Below are 27,351 nucleotides of genomic sequence, written 5' to 3'. Positions count from 1 at the left end.
TTGATAATGCAAATAGATTCTCAGTAGAACCTCAACAGGTTAGTTGCCCGTTCACACGAGTCTGTTAAAGTCAGAAACAAAAGATGTGGAGGGGCTCACCAGGGGGATTTAACCCAGAGTATTGTAAATACCAAATTGGGTATACCTTCACAAAATTAGAGTTGTAGAAGGATTCGCAGGGAATGAGATCAATGCGTTGCCAATCCACTTGATGTATCCTTATCTGTCTATATATTGGATAATGTACTCAGCAGAATATCTTGCTAACTTACATTATTTCTAATCTCCTTGAATTTATGTCCTTCATACACGGGGTAATAATTACTTACGCCATGATGATCAGATTAACTAATTCATACTAGCAACTTATTGAAGACAGGATCAACAGGGTTCTATATTTGCATCTTGAATCGCAATTCTTTCCAGGGGTCTGAGGCTCCTCATTTTCTTCAGATCTGAGCATGAACGAGGTGGTTTGCATGCCAAATATTAAAAACTACTCACCCAGAGAAATGACAAACCATTCACTTCATTTATATCTTAAATTAACCCAATTCAGCACAATGTGTGTGTAAACATTGATCTTTAAACTTTGTTTTTGTGTCCATGTATATGTGGGTATACATGTTCATTGAGGAGATTTGTATGTGTGTAACTGTATGGGTGAATGCGTATGTGCGCTCCATCTGGGAATGTTTGTGCCACTATTTATAAAAATGGAATTAGTGTAAATGAGTGCTTGATAGTCCAGGTTCAGTGGGCCAGATGACCTGCTTCTGTGCTGTATGAGTCTATGACTGTAAAAATTATGCATTGATGCGCCTACCCCACTGTGATAAGACTATTGAATGGTTCCCTTATACAATGAGATGGACTATGACCTCACGATCTACCTTGTTGTGACCTTGTACCTTATTGCACTGCACTTTCTCTGTAGCTGTGACACTTTACTCTGTACTGTTATTGTTTTTACCTGTACTACATCAATGCACTCTGTACTAACTCAATGTAACTGTACTGTGTAATGAATTGACCTGTACGATCGGTACGCAAGACAAGTTTTTCACTGTACCTCAGTACAAGTGACAATAATAAACCAATACCAATATCTATAAAAGATTCAACACATAGTTTTAGACATCCTACTTACTTGTGACCTCGCGCTTTGAAACATGTTCAGTTTCTGAAAGAAAGGAAAATCAAATGTAAATCACTTAAGAGAACAATTTGACGATAGCATTCCACGTTGAATGTCGGTGGGTTCTTCTCAATCCAATTATTACAACAACTTTGTTATAGGATGCAGAACTCTCACATGTACACACAGCTGGACAACTTGGTGCTGCACTCACTAACTCTGGCTCACTGTTAATATGCTAACTCTGCCCCTCACGCCTGTTCAAGTTTGATCAGATGACTTGGAATGGCCACCAGAACATTCAGGAAAACAATAAAAATTTGCAACGCAGTGGGGCAGGAACAGGGGTATCGAACAGATTGTGTAGTTCTTCCACAGACACAACGGATTAAATGATGTCATAACAAGTTGTAAGATTCTAAAATCCTATACTGAGCAGCTATTTTTTTTCACACATTTCTTGAGAGTTGTGAGCTTTTCATCTTTCAAAGTCATCCTTTTGATATCTCAATCTGCTGGAGGAACTCAGTGGGTCGAGCAGCATCTGTGCGAGGAAAGGAATTGTCAACATTTCCGGTCGAGACCCTGCATCATACATCAGTCCTGATGCAGGGTTTTGACCCAAAATGTCGACATTTCCTTTCCCCCCACAGATGCTGCTCGACCCACTGAGTTCCTGCAGCAGATTGTTTGTTACTCCAGATTCCAGCAGCTGCAGTTTTTTGAGGAAATCTCAGGTAGAGTGGATAAGGCAGAGGTTGTGGATGTTGTTTATTTAGACTTTCAAAAGGCCTTCGACAAGGTACCGCACAAGAGGCTGATTAATAAGATGAGAGGTCATGGAATTACAGGTATGATATTAGAATGGGTGGAGCATTGGCTGGTAGGCAGAAAGCAAAGGGTGGGAATAAAAGGATCCTGTTCTGGTTGGCTACTGGTTACTAGTGGTGTTTCGCAGGGGTCGGTGTTGGGGCCACTTCTTTTTACTTTGTACATTAATGATTTGGATGATGGAGTAAATGGTTTTGTGGCTAAGTTTGCAGACGATACCAAGATAGGTGGAGGAGTAGAGAGTATTGAAGAAACGGGAAGGTTGCAGAAAGTCTTAGATAGTTTAGGAGAATGGGCAAAGAAATAGCAGATGCGATTCAATGTTGAGAAATGTGCCGTTGTACACTTTGGAAAAAGAAATAAACGGGCAGATTATTATCTAGATAGGGAGAAAATTCAAAGTACAGAAGTACAAAGGGATTTGGAGGTACTTGTGCAGGATACCCTAAAGGTTAACCACCAGGTCGGATCGGCAGTAAAGAAAGCGAATGCTATGTTGGCATTCATTTCGAGAGGTATAGTGTATAAAAGTAGGGGAGTGTTGATGAGGCTCTATGGAGCACTGGTGAGGCCTCATTTGGAATACTGTGTGCAGTTTTGGGCCCCATATCTTAGGAAGGATGTACTGATCTTGGAGAGGGTTCAGAGGAGACTTATGAGGATGATTCCCGGATTGAAAGGACTTACATACAATGAGCATTTGTTGGCTCTTGGACTGTACTCACTGGAGTACAGAAGAATGAGAGGAGATCTTATAGAAACATTTCGAATGTTGAAAGGACTGGACAGAGTAGATGTGGCTAAGCTGTTTCCCTTGGTAGGTGAGTCCAGGACTAGAGGGCACAACCTTAGAATTAGAGGGTACCAGTTTAAAACAGAAATGAGGAGAAATTTCTTTAGTCAGAGGGTAGTGAAATTGTGGAATTCTTTGTCGCATACAGCTGTGGAGGCCCAATCATTGGGGGCATTTAAGGAGGAGATAGAGAGGTATCTAATTAGTCAAGGTATCAAGGGATATGGGGACAAGGCCGGAAATTGGGGTTAGATAGGAATAGTTTTTAGTGTAGCTCATGGAGCAGACTCAATGGGACGAACGGCCTAAGAAGCTCCTTTGTCTTGTGATCGCTGTTGACATCTCACTTCCTCTATCACAGAGGGGCTGCTGTTTCTGTTAGAGACAGTGGAGGGCACTGTAGGCTTTAAAAATGCAGAGCTGGATCTGAAATCTGAATGGTTGGAAGTTAAATTTTACAGATGTTTACTTTCTCTGAAACAACTAGCCACTCAGTCTAATTACTTCATTCCTTCCCTTCACTTTAAGAAGACAGAATCAAAAAAAATGTATAAGGTGGAGACACAAGAGACTGCAGATGCTGGAACCTGGAGCAAAATACAAAATGCCGGAGGAACTCAGCGGGTCAGGCAGCATCTGTGGAGGCAGAGGGATGGCCGATGTGTTGGGATAACCCCCTTCATCTGATACTGGCCATCTCCCCTCTACACTTCCACCTGATGCAGGGTCCGGACCCGAAATGTTGTCTGTCCCTTTCCCGCCACAGATGCTGCCTGACCTGCTGAGTTCTTCCAGCTCTGAATGTCTAAGGCATTTGTTAGTGATACTGCCTGGGGCACAGACTGGTCTGGGGAGGTGGGGTGAAGGGGGGCTGGCATTTGTAAGCTTGAGTGGAACTGGTGCGAGGGCATGCAGGGTCTGGGGGGTGGTCCTGAACTGATGAGGGTCTGGGTTGGTGTAGGGGTGCAGTAATCTAGAACGATCCCATGCTAGAGACAAGGGGGAATGTGGGAGAGTCTGGACTGATTAGGCCCTGGGGTATGGGCAAAGGGTTGAGGAGGTGGGCAGGGGCGGGAGGATTGGAGCCAATGGACAGGAATTGGCCCTAGGTGAAGGCTTGAGGGTTTGGAGTATCCTTTGGAAGCCTTTGGGAATTGCAGGTGATGTGGGGAGTGGGGAGAAGGGTTAGGATTGGTCAGAGGCATGGTTGTAATGTGCTGGGCCTGCCAGAAGGGTAAAAGGTAAGTAAGTAACATGCCTTATGGGTTCCCAGTGCTTCACGTGGCTATTCAGATGCAGGAGCTGACACCACAGTGTGAAGATCTAGTTGTCCTGTGTTGGATTCGACTGTTTTAAGTAGGTTTTTAACATGTATAGTATTTAATACACCTCAAGTGGCTGTACAAGGAATGGCCGCTTCCTAGCTTATTGGTTCATCCATCGGATGAATACATGTTTTCTCATTGGTTGGTTTTGCCACAGATATCTAATAGGTTTTCTGACTGGACTATTGTCAGCTAAGGAGTACCTCTTATCTCAGGTATAAAAGGTGTCATTTTTTCTTAATCTCTCTCTTGCTCTCTTCCTCCCCTGGCCCTAGCTCATCTTTAGTTCCTTTGTCTCGGCTCATCTCCTAGCAGTAAAGCTAGTGCCATGTGCTCTGTGACTGTTTCTTTGTTTTAAACTTTTCTGATAAAACTTTGTGAAGCACCAAGTTGTTTTCAACTCATTCTTGGACTCCTGAAAGAACCTGCAGATTCGAAAATAACTGGATCCGACACCTGGGAGTGACAAGTGTTGGCTATTCTGGGAACAGGTTTGTACTTGATGTCATACCATGCTCCACCGAAGTGGAAATGTTCATAATTGTATGTCACTCTGGTAAAGAATCGATTTTCAATTGCATAATGCTATATAAAGTAGCTTCACGTGCTGGCATTTCAATGCTAGTGGATTCCAAAGGGGCGTCAGTCTGCAATGATGAGGTATTCCAACATACATTGCCATGGATGGGCAGGTATGGCTTCTTGCTCTGGATGAAGAACTAACAATCAGTCTTATGTACCACTGCCTCAGAGTGGGTCACAGTGTCCCCTATCACTAATTACCCAAATACATTAAAACATTGGAGACATGAGACACTGCAGCTGCTGGAATCTGGAGAAACAAACAATCTGCTGGAGGAGCTCAGCGGGTCGACCCGAGGTCTCGACCCAAGACGTCGACAATTCCTTTCCTCCCACAGATGCTCATTGACCCACTGATTTCTTCCTGCAGATTGTTTGTTACATTAAAACATTGCCCACAGGAACGGCATTGCCATCCTTCCAGAAACTCGAGATTAACTGAACACGGGGTAAAATAACAGCTGGGATAAAAAAGTACTTTTTGGGAAAAAAATGGTTATTTTCAGCTGGTGAATTAGACAGTGCGTTGGCAGATGGCATTTAATCCCAATAATTGCAAGATGATGTATTTTAGGAAGTCTACTATGGGTAGGACATACACTATGAATGGTAGGGCCAGAGGCAGTACAGAGGAATAGAGGGACCTTGATGCACAAGTCCATAGGTCGATAAGATGGAAGCACAGGAGATAGGTTGGTGAAGAAGGCATTCTGGATACTGGCCTTCATTAACTGGACTATAGAACATAAGAACTTGGGCATCAAGGTACAACTTTCTAAAACAATATACACAAAATGCTGGAGGAACTCAGCAGGTCAGGCAGCATCTATGGAGGGAAATAAACAGTTGACGTTTCGGGTCGAGACCCTTCATCAGGACTGGAAAGGAAGAGGGCAGAAGCCAGAATAAGAAGGTCGGGGGAGGGGGAGGAGCTCAGGTAAGCACATGGTTGGAGAGCAGCAGAGATCACCAGGGGGGTGGGGGGGTGGGAGTGAGGGAGGGCCTCACAGAACTCCCGTCAAAGAGAGGAGGAAAACTTCTTCAGGGTAGGCACACTTTGAAGAGACTTCGCAGTGGAGCAGAAAAATGGAGACGCAAGAGATTCTGCAGATGCTGGAATCTGGAGCAACACACACGAAATGCTGGAGGAACTTCTAAAACATTAGTCAGGAAACAGCAGGAGTACTGCACACATTTCTGGTCACCACACTCTGGGAGGGATGTGAATGCACTGGAGACGGTGCAGAGGAGATTCACCAGGATGTTGCCCGGAATGGAGTGTTTCAGTTATGAGGAGGGACGGGATAGGCCAGATTTGTTTTCCTTGCAGCAAAGGAGGTTGAGTGGTGATCCTGAATACAAAATTGAGAGGCATAGATAGGGTAGATAGTGAGAAACGTTTCCCCATTATGACCATTAAAAATAGAGGGAATAGGTTTAAGATAGGGAGTAAGATGAAAGAGGGGATCTGAGGAAAATTTTTTTCACCTGAGGGTAGTTGCAATCTGTAACACAGTGGTGGAGATAGGTACTCTCATAATCTTTAAAAAGGATCTGGATGATCAATTGAATGGCCAAGGCATAGAAGTTTACAGACCAAGTGCTGGTAAATGGGATCAATAGAGATGGATACTTGATGGTTGGCATGGACGTGATGGGCAGAAGGGCCTGGTTCTGTATTGCATGGCTCCAAAATGTTTTGCTTAGCACCTTGGTTTATTAGGAAAGCAGTGAGAATGGAAATAAAGCTGTCTGCAACTTATTCACCCTTACGCTGGGACCTGAAGCAGACATTCAGCTATGACCTGATTAACTGGGGGAAAGAGGTTCGAGGATCAAATGGTCCGTTGTAGTCTTTACTGATCATGTCTGCATCCACTCCCCTTTAACTGACTCACTAAACTTCCCATTCCTAAAGTTTTTCTAATAAAATAAACTGTTGAAAGTAAATATAAAGAAAATAGGAGTCTTTTTTTAAATACTCCTACTATTCTATCCAGAGTTGCATGTGTCAATGCCCTGTTGGCTAATCTTTAATGATTGGAAGGCAGGCAATGCCATTCCTACGCCAATACTTCAATTTAATTGAATAACAGTGATAAGGAACAATGCTCCTCCCAGTTCTAAATCTCCAGCCCAAGGAAAAGGTTTTCCACCATCCCTCCTCTCCAGCTACCAAGTTCTCTTAGTCTCGGTTTCCATCCCTCATTTTTCAAAAATCCAGATAATATTGGCACACTCCATTCAAGTTTTGTCAAGGCCTCCTTCTTATCCAGGGAATCCATCCAATGAACCCTCTTTTTGCACCTAGTGTACAGCAAGTATGTTAATTCCTGAAGTAAGGAATCTGAAACTATACACAGTGTTCCAGGTCTGGTTTCACCAAAGTGCAGTATCAGATCAATTCCCTGCAATAAAAGGGTAATGCATCCTTTGACAATTTCTTCATGTAATTGCATGTTAAACATGTACCAAGACACCCAAATCCTACCAAATCCAAACATTTATTAGCCACTCACCTCACTAAACATATACTATGTTCATATTCCCACTTCCCCATATTATACTCCATCTGTCATCCTCCTGCCTATTCACTCAAGTGAGCTTCAACACTTTGCAGCATTCTTATATCCTCCTCATAACTTACTTTGCTACCATGCTTTGTATCAACAGACCTAGATATAATAAATGCAATGCCCTCAGCTAAATTATTAATGTAGATTGAAAAAAGCCAAGATCCATGCACTAAATCTTCTGGCATTCGATGTGTTACAGCCTGCCATCCTGAAAATGATCCATTTATTTTTGGCTGTTAGCTAGTCTTCAACCTGTTATCCATTAAACCCGTTATACATTATCCATGGTTGCATGAGCTCTTATCTGGTGTAGCAACTTTTGTGGCACTTTACTGAATGCTCGCTTGAAATGAAAATATATCATATCCACCCTTATCTATCTTGCATGTTACAATATCAAAAAACATTAGATCTTTCAATCATAAAATACCTTACATTAAACGATATGGACCCTGCCCAACTGTATCATGGTTTTCCAAACGCCCTGGAGCTGTGTCCTCGATGTCAGCATCTTCCTGTCACTGCCATCAAGCTAATTGGTCTATGGTTCCCTCTTCTTCCTTTCCTGAACAAAGGGGTTACATTTGCTACCTTCTATAACAACAACTTGTTCCCTGTAATGGTGCTTTTAATCCAGGAAAATATCCCAGGAGAAATTTTCTTGTGGGAAATAATGAAACAAAATTTGGGCTGATATTATTAAAATCTTGGTCAAGAAGATGGACTTCAAGGAGAAACTTAAATGAGGAGAGATATACAGAGATACAGAGAGAGAGAGATACAGAGAGAGAGAGAGATACAGAGAGAGAGAGAGATACAGAGAGAGAGAGATACAGAGAGAGAGAGATACAGAGAGAGAGAGATACAGAGAGAGAGAGATACAGAGAGAGAGATACAGAGAGAGAGAGAGAGATACAGAGAGAGAGAGAGAGATACAGAGAGAGAGAGAGAGATACAGAGAGAGAGAGAGATACAGAGAGAGAGAGAGAGATACAGAGAGAGAGAGAGAGATACAGAGAGAGAGAGAGATACAGAGAGAGAGAGAGATACAGAGAGAGAGAGAGAGATACAGAGAGAGAGAGAGATACAGAGAGAGAGAGAGATACAGAGAGAGAGAGATACAGAGAGAGAGAGATACAGAGAGAGAGAGATACAGAGAGAGAGAGATACAGAGAGAGAGAGATACAGAGAGAGAGAGATACAGAGAGAGATACAGAGAGAGAGAGAGAGAGATATATATATATATATATATAGAGAGAGAGAGAGAGAGAGAGATACAGATATATATATATATATATATATATATAGAGAGAGAGAGAGAGAGAGAGAGAGAGAGAGAGAGAGAGAGAGAGAGAGAGATACAGAGAGAGATGAATTTTAACAGGAATTCCAGAGTTTGGTAGCAGAAAGTATGGCTGCTACATTGAAATGGTTAAATAATGATCAAGAGCATATAAACATCGGAGTGCTGAGATCTCTGATATTTGCAAAGCTGGAGGAGATTACAATGAAAGGGGTACAAAGCTATGGAGGGATGTTAACCCTGGAACTTGAATGTCATAAAATATATCCAGATTGAAGTCAAAAATAGGGCAAACTAGAAACAGCAGGGAGATACATGAAGGCAAAAAAATGTTTTTCTTAACTGTTTACAAAAAGGAAAAGACTTTAGCAAAGGGTGACCATTTACTCACCAGTCAAAAGTACACAAATCTCATAACTGGTAGTCAGTGTAGCCCAAGTATGGTCATGTAACCCAGGGTTAGGGCTAATAATCCAGGGGGTGAGAGTCCAAATCTGACATCATCAATTAGTGAATTTGAATTCAATATAAGTCTGGAATGTGCAAAAGTGACTATGCAGGTGCAACTTGTTGTAAATTCCCAACTGATTGATTAAGATTCTTTACCATCCTTGTCTGGACTAGCTTAGGTGTGATCTGAGCCCCCTATTAATGTCATTGACTCTTAATGTTCTTTTGAAATAGCATGGCAAACTTTACACTTGTTAGGGAGGGGCAATAAATGTTAGATCCCCTCACCCCGAGAGTGAAAAACCAACTGGTTCCCATTGGTGAGGTAGAATCATGGAATTATTATATCATAGAAGCACACCATTCAGTCCATCTATGCTAACTCCTTATAGAATAATCTATTCAGTCCCCGTTCTTTCCCCATGGCCAAATTATTTTTTTCTCAAGTTCCTGTTCAATTGCCTTTTGAAAGCCCTGATTGATTTTGTTTTCCCCACCCCTTCAACCAGTGTGTTTCTGGTCACAATGACCCCCTGAATATAAAAATACAATATTTCCTCATCTTGTATCTTTTGTCTAAAATACTACATCTGTGTCCCTTGCAGCTTGGGCCACCTGCTAATAGGAATAGTTTCTCACTGTTTACCTGATCTGGTGCACTTTTACCAAATCTTCTCAGAACCTTCTTGGCACCAAGTAGAAGAATCACATCTTCTCCAGTCTCATCCCTGAGCTGTAATCTCTCATCTCTCTAGTAAACTTTGTCTGCTTCCTGTCCAGCACCTCCAGGTCCTTTCTACAGTGTGGTGACCAGAACTGGATGTAATACCCAGTGATTTATATGGGTTTTATATAGACTTCCTGATTCTGTACTCTACACCTCTATTTATGAGGACTAAGCCCAAAATCCTGATTACCCCACTCATTGCTCCCTCAACATACGGCCATCCCCGGGTTACGAATGCCTGACTTATGGACACCCTTACACATGAATGAGCTCTCATAATATTATTAAATGCAGGTATATACGTTTATTCCTACGAACAACAGAACTAGTTTCCTCTCTCTCTCTCCACTTGTACTAATTGTTCTTTCTTATCAGATATGTGTTTTTGATGTCATTCATTACAATACTGTGGAGATGTGGTTGAAATATCAAGCGATTTTTGCGTATTTTCTGACTTATGGACAAAATCAACATAAAGGCCTGTAAGAACAGAACCTATCTATCCATTACCCACGGATGGTCTGTCCCATGGCACTTCTCAAAGATTTATGCATATGTACATCCAGACCTCACTGTTCCTGCATCCCCTGGGTTGCTTAGCTTGTGGTTGCTCAAAAAATCAATAGCAAAAGTCTGTTTCTTTTTACGGTCCTAGAGTGAAACACGACAATGGCCATCTCCAGGTCACCTCACACCACTCTAGAGCTTTGACCAGATGCTCCCTGCTACCTGTCATCTACGTGCCACAACACTCATGGAATGACATTACTTTATCTGAGGCATTGCTGAGGAACTTGGAACATGTTGTCCTGGGGACAATTATTGTTGGCCACTTCCAGGAGAACACTATCTTGCCAACACAGTGTTGGGCTAGGATACCATCCAGATTCGTTATCGCTTCATTTTTGGACCCTCTGTACTGGGTTGACCATCTCACACCCATGTTCTGCAACAACCCCCCCCATTAAAAATTATCAATTACCCCCAACTCTACCACCTACCTGTTGATCCCAGTCACCAATCCCTTCCCAACACAGTTGACTACATGCTGGTCCTGACCTCTGACTTCCCTCTCTTCTATCAATCTGGTGCCAAATCCCAACGCCCTCCCCCAATCTAACTGCCCATGCACTCATCCCCATCGTTGATTTAACCCCCCCTTCAGACAGACAATGCCAGTCCTGTCCCTCTCCCCATTCTCCCCCATCATCACCCAGAGAGTTCTGGCTTTAGTTCCCCACCCTTCTCTCTTTCCTGGCTGTACACAGCCCGTGCTTGAAACACCTTTAGTTACTTCAGTTCATCTACTGCTTTACCCGTCAATTGTTGTTTCCACTTTACCTCAGCCAGATCATCTCTCATCCTCCAATTAAGAAGTTTTATTTTAGATTGCCCTTTCCCCATTCATTAACAATCTAAACCTTCTGATGTAACGATCATTATCCCTCCTGACACTTGTCCATTTGACCCACCTCATTCCCCCAAACTAGATCCAACGATGCCTCTATTCCTCACAGGATCAAAAGCACACTGTGGAGTTCTTCTGAACACATCTCTGAAATATACCCTCTTTCTCCACCAGCCTTACCATTATTCCAATCAATATTGTGGCACTTGAAGTCCGTCAATTTCATCAAGCTGCAGTTCTTGTACATTCCTGCAATTTTCTTGCAGATTTTCTCTTCTGCATCCCTTTCACTATTGGTAGTGTACATAACATTCAGAGCAGCATAATAATCACCTGCTTGTTTCTCAACTCTAACCAAATGGATTCTGATCTTGTCCCTCAAGGAGATCCTCTATGATACTATGATATCTTCCCTGGCCACTGTCCACCCTCCCTGCTTTTTCTCAACACCTGCATCCAGCAATATTAAATTTCCAATCCTCCCCTTATGTTTGAAACATGTTTCACTAACAGTCACTTCATCATATTCCCACGCATCTATTTGTGTTTACGGCTCACCTCCCTCTTTCACCACACTTTATACATTCAGAGGTGACACTCTAAACCAGCCATTGTCCTTCAGGTAGTCTCACGATCTGCTCTCGCCCATTCCTGCGCTTCCTATTCTAATATTATCTGTAGCTCCCATTGCTCCATGCGCCTTATTCCTCTTTTCCGCTGCCTACCCCCCTTCCAATTTAGCTTAAACCCTTCGCAACCAAAGTAATGAACTCAGTTATGGTTCACTCACAGTTTGTTCTCAAGGCAAAAGAAAAATAGGATGCAATTGCTGACAAGATCCTGTTTCTATTTCAACCTTTTCCGTAAGCGTAGCTCCACATGAAGAAAGGCCCAGTTAACCCTTTGTAAGAGAAATACTAGGAAGGTAGCTGGAACAAACCATGAGAGTTTGATCTATTGCTGCCAAAAGCCACCCATTTCTGGTCTAGAAATTCAAATTTAAGGTTCAAAGTAAGTAGGTTCTTATCGTACACTAATACTGAAGAGTAAACTCACCGGGGACGTCAATAAGAATCCTCAGAAGAGTTAGGGAGCTGATTAGGGCGCACAGCAGCAAGAGAGAAAGTCTCCATCTTCTTTGCTGAACAGAGACACAGTGACTTGGAGCCATTTCCTTCAGTCGTGTTAGAAGTAGTTCTCCTCTCGACCATACACTGCACTCAACTTCTCACAACGCTACTTCGCCTGCACTGAAAACAAACACAAGCTGCTGATTTTTGAAGTGTGGTAGGGCAATACTCTTTGATGGCAATATTACTTGGCAATGTTGTAATATGGGCCTCCACTCTGGGGAAGTCTCTTAAGCTCTTTATTGGTGAAGAATCAACCTCATATTGGGTACCTGTCCTCCTAACAATGGATTTCAGTGTGGACGCTGTACTGCTGGTCTGCTGCCTCCATAAGGGAATATTTTGTGGCTCAGATGATTCATGGATGGGAGAAAAATGAATGAAAACTGCACGGGAGGGGGGCAGAGAGGATATTATCTTAAGTGATAAAACTTTCAGTGTCAATTTCAGCTCAATGACCTTCCATCGGAACTAAGAGACGTCAGAAATCAAACATGTTTTAATCTGGAGAAAAAGGAGAAGAATGGAGAGGAGAAAGCATTCACCAACCTCTCTCAGTCACCACCATCTCTCCGGGTCTCTATCCTGGCATAGACATTCCTTCTGTTCTACGCAACTTAAAATTTTGTTGATTTCTAGCTGTTCTCAGTTCTGATGAAAGGATACTGTCCAGAAGCCTTAACCGTATTTCTCTCACCACAGGTGCTGCCTGACCTGCTGAGTGTTTTTACTTCAGATTTCCAGCATATGTAGCTTTCTTTGCTTTGCATTGAAGCATTTAGCCTTGGTTCAGTCTTCTCTCTACACTATGTCTCCTAAAACTATCACATTTTAAGTGGCCTTCATCACTTCATCACTTAATCCTCAAAGGGCATTGGGATAATAAAAATTATATTGTTGGTTTCATACGTTATTCTTAATTTCTTAGATGTGTAACTGGAATTAATATTAATGTGACTGTTTATGATAGATATATGATTACTTCTGATTTTGTTTTGAGGCATTTAAAGAGCTTTTTCCTGACATTGTACACACAAAGGACAGGCGCTTGCAAGGGTCTCTGCACTATCTCCACAAATTTGCTTCTAAAGAGTTGCATAAATTTGTTATACATATTACAGAAATCCTATTTACAGCTGAAATTTGAGAAATGGAGTGGGAGCGAGTCTGAAGAAGCAGCGGTTAGCGCAACGTTATTACAGCGCCAGCAACCCGGGTTCGATTCCCGCCACTGTCTGTAAGGGGTTTGTGCGTTCTCCCCGTGACTGCGTGGGTTTCCTCTGGGTGCTCCGGTTTCGTCCCACATTCCAAAAGACATCCGGGTTAGGAAGCTGGCGCCAGAAGTGTGGCGACACTTGCAGGCTGCCCCCAGCACATCTTCAGACTGTGTTGGTTGTTAACGCAAAAAGACGCATTTCACTGTGTGTTTCAATGTACATGTGACTAATAAATAAATATTATCATTATATTATAATTATCATTAAGCTCTGGGCCACGGAGTCCTAGCTTGTCTGTCAGAGATTAGTATTATAATATGGAAGAAAGAGGCCATTCAATTCGAGCCCATAGGAGCAATCCAGCCAGTCCCATTCCTCTGTTTAATGAAATACACTGGCAGGTTTGTGAAACTTCTCAGAAAGTTGAGGGTTGGCTTGCCACCAAACACTCCAACAAACTTCTACAGATGTACTGTACATGTACTTGTGCATATGACAATAAACTTGACTGACTTTGACCATGACTGGCATCCATTTAGCCATTTTGGTTCCACCACCCTTAATTGGCTGAAACATCAAAGTATCGCCCACTTTTGAACTTCTCAACTGATCTCAAGCTCACTTTGCATTGTACAGTGTCAGACTGCTGGGTATTTCTGTTTGGCCCGTCCAAAGACAGTGATGTCCTCAGCGCAGCAATGAAAGGGGTTTAAATGAAATACACTGGCAGGTTTGTGAAGGAGTTTATTTTCTCAGAATTTGTTATTTTTTCTCAGAAGCTCCTGAGTTTGAGCACCTTCAGCTGTCAGGTATAAGGGAGGAGTGTTTCTGGTGCTCCCTGTGTGACTTGTTGCAGGAAACATTTAAGGAACTGGACACACAGTCTTTTATGACCAATAGGGACACTAATGTTAAGAAAGCCACTCACTTTCAGTCTGCTGAAACTGTGCTGTTACCATTCTTCCAATTAAATGCGCTTCATTGGTAATACATTCAAATAGCCCTTTAACTGAAGTCTCCAAACAAGGTGATTAAAAAGTGAGTGGAGTCTGAAGTGGAAACTGCTGCTTTCACTATGAATAAAACCTTCTAAATACCGATCGTCCCCGTCTTAGAAATGAGTAAAGAAATGAGTTTGTGATGCAAATGTCTGATTTGAAATGGAATCATGAAGTTTACGAGGACAGAAACATGACTGGAGTTTGGACCAAGACAACAAACAGGGTGCAAAGATTCATATTTATTTGACCCATTGTCACTTCAGATTCTGTGCAAGCTTATCTTCTGCACAATGACTTGCTTTATGCTGGGTTAGAGAGCTTTGTTTTAATTTGGAATGCAATGATAAAGTCTCACAACTTGTGATGGGGAGTATTTGGGCCTGAAGCCTGAGTAACCAGACTGATATCAGAACCTTTGTGTGTCTGTGTCCCTCTGAAGCCTCCCTGCATCCTCAGCACAGCTGACCCTGCCACTCAGCATTGTCTCATCAACAAACTTGGATATGTTACCCATGATTCCCTTATCCAAATCATTGATTAGGACTGTGAAAAGCTGGGGCTGTTGCGCTGGTCCCTTTGGCACCAGCCTCCCAACATGCGAAGGACCAAAGCATTCCTAATCCCAGCTTTCCGTCTGATAGCTAATTGCCAGTCTATTACTCCCAACATCCACTCCTCAAATTTCATTAACTAACTCCTCTTTGTGGCAACTTATCGACTTTCTGAAGGTCGAAATACATCACTTCAACTGCTTTGTCCCTATCTATTTTTTCTAAGGACAACCGCTGACATCTAACTAATATAAACTCTAACTAATATAACCTCTAACGCTAACAGATTTGACAGATGTGATTTCCTTCTCATTAAAGAAACAAAGGACTTCAGATGCTGGAATCTAGACGAAAAGCACGATGATGCTGGAGGAACTCAGCAGGCCAGGCAGCATCTGTGAAGAAAAGTAGTTGGTCAATGTTTTGGGTCATGACCCTTCTTCAAGACTGAAGACAGGAAAAGGGGAAGCCCTCCTGTTTTTCCCTCCTATATACTGGGCTTCCCTTTTTCCAATCTTCAGTCCTGAGGAAGAGTCCTGACCTGAAACGTTGCCCGCCTGCTTTTCTCCACGGATGCTGCCTGGGCTGCTGAGTTCCTCCAGCATCATTGTGTTTTTCATTCCTTCTCATTAAATCCATGCAGTCTCATGTCTTCCCCTCTGTGGATGCTTACATTAAAATATTATTTTCTAGATGCCCTATTACCACTTCCTGAATAGATTCCAGGGTATAGCAAATAATCAGGAAAGCTAATGGAAGGTTGACCTTTATTGCAAGGGATATGGAGTATAAAAGTCATGAGTTTTGATGCAGCTTTATAGGACATTAGTGAGACTATATCTGGAGTACTGCATACAGTTTTGGTCTCCATATTTAAGGACAGATGGGCTTGCATTCAAGGCAATGCTGAGAAGATTCAATGATATTGATATCTGGGATGAAGGGATTGATGTAGGGAAAAAAAGGTTAAGTGTGTTGGGAATGTATAATTGGAATTTAGAAGAATGAGAGGTGATGTTATTAAAACATGTAAGATTCTGAGGGGGATTGACAGGAGTGGATGCTTCCCCTAACAGCGGTAATGGGGACATCTAGTCAGAGCTTGAAAGATATTTAAACTCCAAGGGTGGAGATTGGGAAACGATATTGAAACAAGCTCAGATCAGCCACAATCGTATTGAATAGCAGAGCAGGCTCAAGTGGTCAACTGGCTTACTCCTGCTTCTGTTTCTTACGTTTTACTGTCAATTTTTCTTCATTTCTTTCTTACAATGCAGCACAGGAACAGGCCCTTCAGCCCACCATGTCTGTGCTGGCCATGATGCCAATTTAAATAATCCCATCTGCCTGCACATCGGTATCCCTCCATTCCCTGCCTGTTCACGTGTCTGTCTAAATGCCTCAAACATTGTTATCATATCTGCTTCTACCATCTCCCCAGCAGTGTGTTCCAGGCACCCACCACTCTCTCTGTAAATAACTAGCTTTGCACATCTCCTTTAAACTTTACCCCCTCTCACCTTAAAGCTAATCCCTCTACTATTTGACATTTCCACCCTGGGAAAAACACTCTGACTATCTTTCTTATCTGTGCCTCTCATAATTTTATAAACTTCTATCAGGTTGCCCTCAGCTTCTGATGCTCAAGTGAAAACAATCCAAGTTTGTCCAAACTCACATTATGGCTAATACTCTCTAATCCAGGCAACATCCTGGTGAACTTCTTCCGCACCCTCTCCAAGCTCTCCACGTCCTGATAGTGAGGTGACCAGAACTGTATACAATACTCCAAATGTAGTTAATTGAAGATGCATACAACTGCACTATGATTTTCTGACTTTTATACTCATGTTGTACTTTCATTTTCTTATCCATGCTTTGGCCCTCTTTTGCTGAATTCAGAAATCTTCCTCATCCTAAAGCTGACTGTTTCTTGGCAATATTATGCACCTTTTCCTTTGATCTAATATAACATTTAAAGAATTAATGTATAGTTTGCTTGTAATATTTATCCCTTCAAGTCAAAAAAGCCCAACAGGACAATTGGGCTTCTCCAGATTGCCACACCCGGACCAATTGTCCTGTTGGACTTTTTTGCCTTAAAGGGATAAATATTATTAGCAAACTATACATTAATTCTTTAGATGTTGGCCATCCCTGCTTATCATCAAGTCATTTAAGTTTCCCGGTCTACCAAAGACAACTGTCATGCCTGCCTACTTTGCATTATTCAGTTTTAAAACCCTGACTTCACATTGAACTAAATCAGTTCCAATCTTTATATAAAATTCTATCATATTATGATCACTGATCCCCAAAGTCCCCTTAACTATACTAGGTTCAAAATAGCTTTTTCTCTCATTGGTTCCTTAAAATACTGATTGAGGAAACCATCTCTTATACACTCTAAAAATTTGTCCTTGACACTGTTACTGATAATTTTTACCCTGTCTATATGCAGACTAAACTCTCGAATGATTATTATATTATCCCAAACCTGTTGGAATTCTTTGAGGAAGTAACAGGCAAGATAGACAAAGGAGAGTCAGTGGATGTTGTTTACTTGGATTTTCAGAAGGCCTTTGACAAGGTGCCACATATGAGGCTGCCAAACAAGATAGGAGCCTATGATATTGCAGGAAAGGTACTAGCATAGATAGAAGATTGGCTGACTGGCAGAAGGCAAAGAGTGGGAATAAAGGGGGCCTTTTCTGGTTGGCTGCCGGTGACTAGTGGTGTTCTGCAGGGGTCAGTGTTGGGTCTGCTACTTTTCACGTTATATGTTAATGATCTGGATGACAGAATTGATGGCTTTGTGGCCAAGTTTGCAGATGACACAAAGATAGGTAGAAGGGCAGGTAGTGTTGAGGAAGCAGGGAGTCTGCAAAAGGACTTGGACAGGTTGGGAGAATGGGCAAAGTAGTGGCGGATGGAATACAGTGCAGGGCAGTGTACAGTCATGCACTTTGGTAGAAGGAATAAAGGCATTGACTATTTTCTAAATGGGGAGAGAATTCAGAAATCGGAGGTGCAAAGGGACTTGGGAGTCCTAGTGCAGGATTTCCTAAAGGTTAACTTGCAGATTGAGTCAGTAGTAAGGAAGGCAAATACAATGTTAGCATTCATCTCAAAAGGACTAGAATATAAAAGCAGGGATGTAATGCTGAGGCTTTATAAGGTGTTGGTCAGACCACATTTGGAGTATTGTGAACAGTTTTGGGCCCCATATCTAAGGAAGGATGTGCTGGTGTTGGAGAGGGTTCAGAGGAGATTTACAAGAATGATCTCAGGAATTAAAAGGTTAACATATGACGAGCGGTTGATGGCTCTGGGCCTGTACTCGCTGGAGTTCAGAAGGATGAGGGGGGTTCTCATTGAAGCCTACTGAATATTGAAAGACCTGGAAGAATGGACGCGGAGAGGATGCTTCCATTAGTGGGAGAGTCTAGGACCAGAGGGGACAGCCTCAGAATAGAAGGACATCCCTTTAGAAGAGAGATGGGGAGGAATTTCTTTAGCCAGAGGGAGGTGAATCTGTGGAATTCATTGCCACAGACGGCTGTGGAGGCCAAGGCATTGGGTATATTTAAAGCGGAGGTTGATAGGTTGTTGATTAGTAAAGGCGTCAAAGGTTACAGGGAGAAGGCAGGAGAATGGGGTTGAGGGGGAAAAATAAATCAGCCATGATGGAATGGCGGAGCAGACTCAATGGGCCGAATGGCCTAATTCTGCTCCTGTGTCTTATGGCCTTTTTATATTTACATCTAAATTCCTGATTTAAATCACACCCCACATTACTGCTATTGTTTGGGGACCTACATACAATTCCCACCAATTATTTTAAATTTGTTTACAGGATCTGGGCAAGGCCAACATTTATGGCCCATCCCTAATTGCCCTCGAGATCCTGGTGACGAGCTGCCTTCTTGAACTGTTGCAGTCTTTCTGTTGAAGGTGCGCCCATAATGCTGCAGGGGTGGGAATTCCAGGATTAGACTCAGTGATGATGATTGGCTGGTGACATATTTCCAAGGTCAGCATGATGTGTGGTGTGGAGGGAAATCTGGAGGTGGTGGTGTTCCCATGCACTTGCTGCCCTTGTCCTGGTGGTAGAGCTCATGGGTATAGGAGGTGCTGTCAGAATAGCCTGAAGTGAGTGACTTCAGTGCATTTTGTAGACAGTACACACTGCATCCACTGTGCATCTCTGGTGGAGAGAATGAGTGTTTAGCCTCTTACTTAGCTTCACCCAAACTGATTCTGCATCTTGATTTTTCTGAGCCAAGATCCTTCTTTCCTTTCTTTATCTCATCCTTTATTAGCATGGCTATTTGTATTGTGAAGGGTCATGGCTGCCACGTGACACCATTGACCACCTGGTTGAAAGCCACATCACTGTCAATCAGGGTCTGGTTCCACCCACCCATTAGTGGGCACACTTAACCACTGGCCTTTGTAAACACCTTTGTACCTGGCCCTGAGCCATTGGCTTGTTTGAACTACCTGGGCTGACTCCACCCAGCCCTCCAGCACTATAAAGAGTGCCACATGTCCGTGGTTCTCTCTCTCTCCTGACTGCTCCAGGAATCGTGAAACAATGCTGAAGAGACCATTAGTAAGAGTGTGCACTTCCATAAGGGTTAGGAGCGTCCTAGGTAGATTCCCGGTAGCGTAAAAACGATGCTTGCACTGAGTCGAGGGGTGGCAGGCATCGTATTGGTTCTTCCTTCATCATTTGTACCCAGTTTGTTTTGTGTGTGTGTGTGTGTGTGTGTGTGTGTGTGTGTGTGTGCGCGCATCTCACCCTTGTTGCGATTTCCCCCACGTTCGCTATCACCTGTGTGCATGTGTGTATGTGTGCGTTCATTCCCATTTATTCTGTCCGCGTTTATCTTTTATAAATAAATCATTCTAACTCCAAAGGCTGTGTCCAGAGTCCTTGCCCTTCGAGACCTACTCCTTCTCTGTTTCCATTTTACCTATCCCTTCTGAAAGTTCAGTGTCCATTTCTCCCTGCTCTGACTAACTGGAGGTATCTTCTCTTCATCCTACTTCAGTAGTCCCTCAGGATGACCAGCTTACACCCCAGTTTAGTGGTTTCTGAGCTGGCTAATGAGGTCACTGTGGGAATCTCAGGCTCTTCCACAGATGGGGCAGGTGGTAGCTGATGTGGCGAGTGGACGGGTAGTTTGTGCGGTGGTGTGTCACTTCTGCAAGGCTTCTGCGTGCTCTCGATGCACAGCCTTGAGGCTCTCAGTTCCCAATGCTTCTTCTTCACTTTGAGTGGTCATGGCTCAAAGGTTCCAGGGAGTCATTGAGAATGTTGCGTTTCAGGGATTTCAGGGCAGTCTGTGGACACTTTGTGGTTCCTGTATGGAGCTGACAGGTTGTTTGTGGGGTGCTCTGAGAAGAGCTGCCTTTCTGGGGTTCCTGAGACTTTCAGCATTGATATTCTAGTGGCAACACTTCCAGTGAGGTTCATGCTTCAGGCCAGGTTGATGTAGATAACAGAGTGGATAAGGTGGTTGTCAGTCCAGCAGTCACCAGTGCCTGTCACGCCATGGCTGATGCAAACATCTTTGCCATCTCTAGCTCAGATAATGATATAATCTAACAGGTGCCAGTGCTTGGACCAGGGATGTTGCCATGATGTCTTGTGCTTGTCCCTCTGACAAAATAGGGTGGTCATTATGACAAGGCTGTGCTTCAAGAACTGAGGAGTATACTTTTCTGCTCATATGCTCTGTCTCTTTCTGACTAATTCTGGTTGTCATTACCCACTCTGCTACTTTGCAGTATTACTTTGACCTTCCTAAAATTCCTCCCACACGACATCCTCGACCTCCACCTGCACCACTATTTAGTTTAAAGCCCGTGTTATTCAATTGGCTGGGACACTGGCCCCAGCCTGGTTCAAGTAGAGCCTGTCCCAGCAAAACAGCTCCCTCTTTCCCCAGTAACCCATGAATTGAATCCCATTTCTCCCACACCATTGTTTGAGCCATGCCTTCTGTCCTTTGATCTTACCAACACTGTACCAATTTACACGTGTAATTAGTAATGGAGAGATTATTACCTTAGTCGTTCTGTTTTTTTTTAAAAAGAATTGGACCCCAGCTGCTCGTATTCCTTAAAGGAAAACTCTATTATCCTAGTATGTGGTTGGTTCCCATTAGGGTCATGACAGATGAATCTTTCCCCTTAGGTTATAAGTTCCCCTTTAGCTTCAAGATATCCTTAACCCCAGCTCTGGGCAGACAACACAGCCTTGGGAACACAAAGTGAAGAGAAGCAAATCCCTCAAGCTCTACTGTCCCCTAATATTACTTCATTTCCTTCCACTCGCTCAAATTGAATGTCCTCCGATAACACGTTGCTGTGGCCTGTTTGGTCATCCACCCTGCGCTCTCTGCTCTCATCAACATATGGCTGCAAGAACCTTGCAACTGTTGGACAATTGCAAGGGCTGAGACTCTTGCAGCTTGACCTTTTGGATCCCCATGACTGCCTCACTTGTAGCCGCGTATTTCTGCCGCTCTTGACTAATCAATTCTACAATGCATTTCACAGGACCATGCCTTGATCCTTTACACTTCTCCTCACTAATTTCTTCATCTACTGAAGTGAAAACTGTTTTTTTGGTGTACATCAGTTTATCCTTGAGGTATAGTGGAAGATTAAGCTGGAGCAAACACACATCCCCATGCTGTGGTTCTTCCATATACATTTCCAAAGTGGGACTCTGGTGAGGGTGTCTGTCTCCCTTATCCATTCAGCCGGTGAGTTCCAAACCACTGCCATCATCTGGTTGAAAATCTTTTTCCTCCTGTTCCCTTTAATCCTTCTATGAATTAATTTAAAATGTTCTCCCTGATATTTTGACTCCTCTGCTAAGGGAATAGGTCCTCCTTACGTACTCTATCTGGGCACCTTATAATTTTGTGTACTTCAGTCATATTCTTCCTTAACCTCCTCTGATCCAAAGGAAGTTCAAGGCTTTATGAACAAACTCAGAGGGAATAATGTTTTTAATAGCATATTATATAGTAATACAGCATGGAAACAGGCCCTTCAGCCCAACTCATCGATGCTGGCCAAGAATCCCACCCAAGCTAGTCCCATTTGCCTGCGCTTGGCCCATACCCCTCTAAACCTGTCCTATCCAGTCAAGGCTGGACGAGAGATGTCTTGCTCCAGTTGTGTAGATCCTGGTGAGACAGCATTTGGAATATTGTGTACATGTTTGATCTCCCTACCAAAGGAAGGATATACTTGCAATATAGGGAATGCATTGAAGGTTCACTAGATTGATTCTTGGTGTGGCAGGTTTGTGGTATGAGGAGAGATTAAACAGATGTTATAGAACCTTTATGGGTAGTTCGACTTCAGGTACAGATGAACCATGATATACTTGAAGGACATAATAGGACTGAAGGTTTGAAAATGACTAATGATAGCTCTACAACTCACTATGAAACCCCCTTCTAATGATAATGGTCTAATTAACCACAACCACCTTCTAATGTCAGCTCTAACTCCCTAGAATGCCCTTCTAATTGCTGTAAATTCTCTCCTAAAGGCAGTGGTTTAACTCATTACAAGCCATATCTAACGACTGTGCTTTAAATCACCGCAAACCCTTTTCCGACGACAATCCGTTAACTTATGACAAACATCTTCCAATAGCAGTGCTCTAACTTGCCAGAAACCCCCTCTAATGAAATCTCCTACATACCATTAATTCCCTTGTAATGACAATGTGTTAACTCCCCACAAACTTAAGATGAATGACCACAGAGCATTGTCATTAGGAAGGATCTAACGCACTGTAAATCCTGTCAATTTCAGTCCTAATTCATGACAAATTTCTAATGCCAGCTCGACCACACCAGAAATTCACTAACCCATCATAATCCTCCATAAAAAAAAGTCTTCTACCTCATCACAAACCAGTTCTTCAATATCAACAGAACTCCCATCTATCGGCATTGCTCTATTTCACCACATCTCCATCTACAAGCCAAAAATAAGAGATTTGTTCATAGATTTGTTCATGGGTTGTGGACATCACTGACAACGGCAACATTGATTGTCCATTCCTAATCGCTTTGCTCTGAGGAGGCAGTTAAGAGTTAACCACATTAGATCATGTACACGTCAGACTGGATAAGGATGACATTTTTCCTTCTCTGATGGATTTTATTGATCAGATAGCTTTATACAACAAAACTGTAATTGGCTCCTGTTACTGAAACATGTGTTTCTAGACAATGGTCCAGTTTTCTGACTTCAAGTCTAGTAACTTTCGCTCCTGTGCCCCTAGCTCCAACTCAATACAAACACACTCAATGTCATGGGTTCAACTCACCACAAACCTCATTAATGACATTGGTCTAACTCACCATTAATTCCCCCTGCTAATGTCAATTGACTAACTCACCAAGAACTGCATCTAATAATTGTGTTTCAACTCACCACAATACAGTCCTAATGACAGAGCTATACTTCACCAAAGATCCCTTATAACGGCAGTTGTCTACTCACCACAAACCCATCTAATGTCAGCTCACAAACTCATCAGAAAACCAAGCTGATGACGCCTCCCTCTTCTTCCCTTCCAATAACAATACGCTTAACTCATCAAATCATAAAGGTCTAACTTAACACAACTTTCTTCTGATGGTATGGTTCTAACTTACAAGAAAACCTTTGAAGTATTGTTCTCATCAACCTGTAAACTCCTTCCTAAAGACAGTGCATTTAATCACCAGTAACTTGTTCTGCGGAGAGAGCTGAATTTCAGCAAAAATTCCTTGCTAATGAGAGTGATCAAACTCACGACAACCCTCTTCTAATATCATTGTTCTAACTCAGCAGGAAGAACTTCTACTTTCTGTTCTTAGAATCATGACAACCTCCCTCTGGTGACGGTGTTCTATCTGATCAAACACCTTGTTTAAGGTCATTGCTCTCGCTCTCTCTCTTGCTCGCTCTCGCTCTCTCTCTTGCTCGCTCTCGCTCTCTCTCTTGCTCGCTCTCGCTCTCTCTCTTGCTCGCTCTCGCTCTCTCTCTTGCTCGCTCTCGCTCGCTCTCTCGCTCTTGCTCGCTCTCTCTCTCTCTCGCTCTCTCTCTCTCCCTCCCTCTCCCTTCTAATGATCGAGCTTGATCACACCACAGACCTCTAAAAACAAATCTTCAAAAGATCACTGTGTTTTCTCTTCCATTAACATTCTTCTATTTCATCACATACCAGGTCTAATCACAGTGATCTGAAGACAGTGCAACTGTCAGCTCTCCAACCTACCAGAAACCACTGGGAATGAATTCACTAAAATTCCCTGCAAGTTCCCTTCTAATGACAGTGTACCTCACCACAAACCCCTCCAAATAACAGTACTAACTCACCACTAACACTGTCTTACAAAGGGGTTAGAAATCCAGCCCTCTAACTAATGACAATCCACTTTTAATGATGGTGCTGCAATTCACATTCCTGCTCTAATGACAGAGCTCCATTTGACCAAAATGTCTTCTGATTTTAATAGTCTAATCTAACCCCAGTCTTCTAATGATTGTGCTCCAACTTGCTAAAATCCCTTTATCAATACACCAACATACCAGAATCCCCTTTAATGAATTTTCTCTAGCTTACTGTTAACTCCCTTCCAATGACCATCTAACTATTCATAACCTTTCTAACAGTAGTTTTCTAACTTATCCAAAACAGCTCTGAAATTGCTCTGAATTTCCTTCTAATGACAGCTGTCTTAACCACTGTAAACTTCACCACAAACCCTGGCTAAAGACTGTGCTCTTTCTCATTACAAACAGCTTCTAATTTCACCTCTCTAATTTACTGGGATCTCATTTTAATGACTGCTCCCTAGCTGACTGTAAATTTTCTTTGAATGACTGTGATCTAGCTCACTGCAGTGTCTAGTAACAGTGTTGTAACTCAACACAAACCTTTTCTAATGTCAGTATGCTAACTCTTCACAAACGTCTTCTCATATAACTGCTCTAACTCACTAAAAACGGCTCTGATTTCAGCTCTCGAAATTATGACAATTTCCTTCCAATAATAGTGCACTAAATCACCACAAACCCCTTTCAATGTCAGCTCACTGAAAGTCCTCTAGTAACAGCTCTCTAAGTTATTGTAAGCTCCCCCCTGATGAAGGGGTGCTATTTCTCAAAATATACCCTCACCGACAAGGGTCTAACTCGCCTCCAACCTAGTCTAATTGTGGTGCTCCAGTTCTACACGGAACACACCAATGGCATTCATTTAACTTACCATGAAATGGTGGTCTAACTCACTACAAATCCTGTCTAATGACTATTCCAATTCACACCAACCAACTTTTAATTTCAGCTCTCTTGCATCAGAATCTCCATCTAATGACAGTGTTCTAATTCACTACAAACCCCTTGCAATAACAGTACCCAAACCCACAACAGTACTCTTCTCTTGACTGTGATCAACTTCCCTTTTACTGATATTGCACTAATTCACTGCTCACCCTAATGAGCCCTGATTCATGACAAACGCTTTTTAATTTCAGCTCTCTAACTCATCAGAATCCCTTTCCAAAGACTTGTTCTAACTCTCCAAAGTCCAAATACCAATGCTCTAATTCAACTAGAATTTTAAACTATCAAAATCACCATAATTGTTTTCTGATGACAGTGTTCTAACTCATCAGAAACACTTCTAATGACAACTCCCTAACTTACTTTAAATTCCTTTCTCATGACCATGATTTACTGCACCACAAAGCTTGTCTAATGACAGTACTCTGACCAAACCATGTTTGTAATGTTCAAACTCATCACAAGGCTCAACAAGTGACAGCTCACTAACCCATCACAGTTTCCCTTCTAATGAGTGTTCAAATTCACCACTCCTTTTGATATCAGTGCCTGAATTCACCAGAAAACACTCTAATCTCACTTTTATTTCATACCACAACCCCAAGTTTTTCTTACTCTAGATTCTCTTCTAATGATTGCTTTAATTTAACACAAACCCTTCAAATGACAGTGTGCTAACTCCCCGCAAAACCTAATAGTTGTGCTCTAACTTATCAAAGACAGCTCTGAATTTGACCCTCATAATTACCCTCTAATGAAAGTATTTCAGTGACTTTAAATTAACTTCCAAATAACTCCCAAAAATCATAACAAATAAAGTCTAATTCACCACCCCCATCTTAAAAAGTTCTAATTACAGATCCCTAACTCATGACAATAGCCTGTTAATAACAGTGTTATAACTCTCCTGCTCAAGTATCAGATCCACATGCCACTTTTGATTGCCAGTACACCAGCTCCATAGAAACCCAAACCATGCAGTGCTCTAAGTAATCACACACCTCTCCTAATGGCAGTGCTCCACCCAACCACAAACCAGTTCCAATGAAGCAATCTATCTGACCACCATTATCATCTATGTAATGCTCTGTGTACATAATTCTCTCACCCTCCACAAGCCCTTTCTCATTATGGCATTCTAACTCCAAACAAAGCCACTTCTACTGATTTAACTCACATCAAATCAGTTTATAATCACGTTATGTATCTTGCCATATTCCCTGTTCAATGGCACCAGAAGTCCAATATAAAGACAATGCTCCATCTCACTGAAAGCCCTTTCAAATTATATTGCTTGGATCCACCAGAAAACCCTTTTACCACAAAACCGCTTCTTATCTCTAACTTGCTGTAAATGCTCTTTTAATGACAATGTTCTCACTCAGTACAAACCCCTTCTTCCTGCTCTACCTCTTCACAACCCTCTTCTAATGACAACTATAATTCATTACGATATCTGTCTAATGACAGTGCTCTAACTCATTAACCCCTTCTAATGACAGGGTTCTTTCTCAGCAAAACAATTTTGAATGGCAATATTATAATTCCTGTTAACTTCCCATTTTAATTATAGTAATTCACCAAAAATCTGCTCCACTTGTTCTTCTTGACTATAAACCCGCTCTAATAACTGTCGTCTAGTTCACCACAAACCATGCCTAATGAAAGAGCTTTCTTTCTCCAGAAGACCAGACTGACAGAACTGTAAATTCCTTCCCATAACAGTGCACTAATTCAAAACAAACCCATTCTAATCACAGAGCTCCAACTCCCCACTGACATCTTCGAATGACAGTGCTCCAACTCACTAATTACTTCCCCTTCTAATGACTGCCTCAATTCACCACAAACCTCTTCTATTGATAACTCTCTAAATTTCCTTCAAACGGTGATCTTCTAACTCACCTCAAATGACTTTGAATGAAACTCCTTTGGAAAATGGTGC

The 27,351-nt window shown here is 42.3% G+C and overlaps 1 protein-coding gene across 3 annotated transcripts in view; it reads right to left on the bottom strand.

The window, feature by feature from the left end:
- Window positions 1-27,351, bottom strand: part of LOC127581330 (scavenger receptor cysteine-rich domain-containing group B protein) — a 116,423-nt gene that overhangs the window by 21,462 nt on the left and 67,610 nt on the right. For 2 of the 3 annotated variants that reach the window (XM_052035642.1, XM_052035640.1), the window contains exons 2-3: window positions 12,190-12,383; window positions 1,151-1,183 (exon numbers count right to left, since the gene is read on the bottom strand). In XM_052035642.1, the coding sequence (XP_051891602.1) occupies window positions 1,151-1,183; window positions 12,190-12,304 (148 nt within the window). In that variant the 5' untranslated portion in view covers window positions 12,305-12,383. The remainder of the gene's footprint in view (window positions 1-1,150; window positions 1,184-12,189; window positions 12,384-27,351) is intronic. The other variant, XM_052035639.1, reaches the window with a different exon arrangement.

The sequence above is a fragment of the Pristis pectinata genome, chromosome 21 (genome assembly GCF_009764475.1).
Source record: "Pristis pectinata isolate sPriPec2 chromosome 21, sPriPec2.1.pri, whole genome shotgun sequence".
NCBI classification, from domain to species: domain Eukaryota; kingdom Metazoa; phylum Chordata; class Chondrichthyes; order Rhinopristiformes; family Pristidae; genus Pristis; species Pristis pectinata.
Note: the sequence above shows the minus strand (reverse complement) of the source record. Positions and strands in the feature narration are given on the sequence as shown.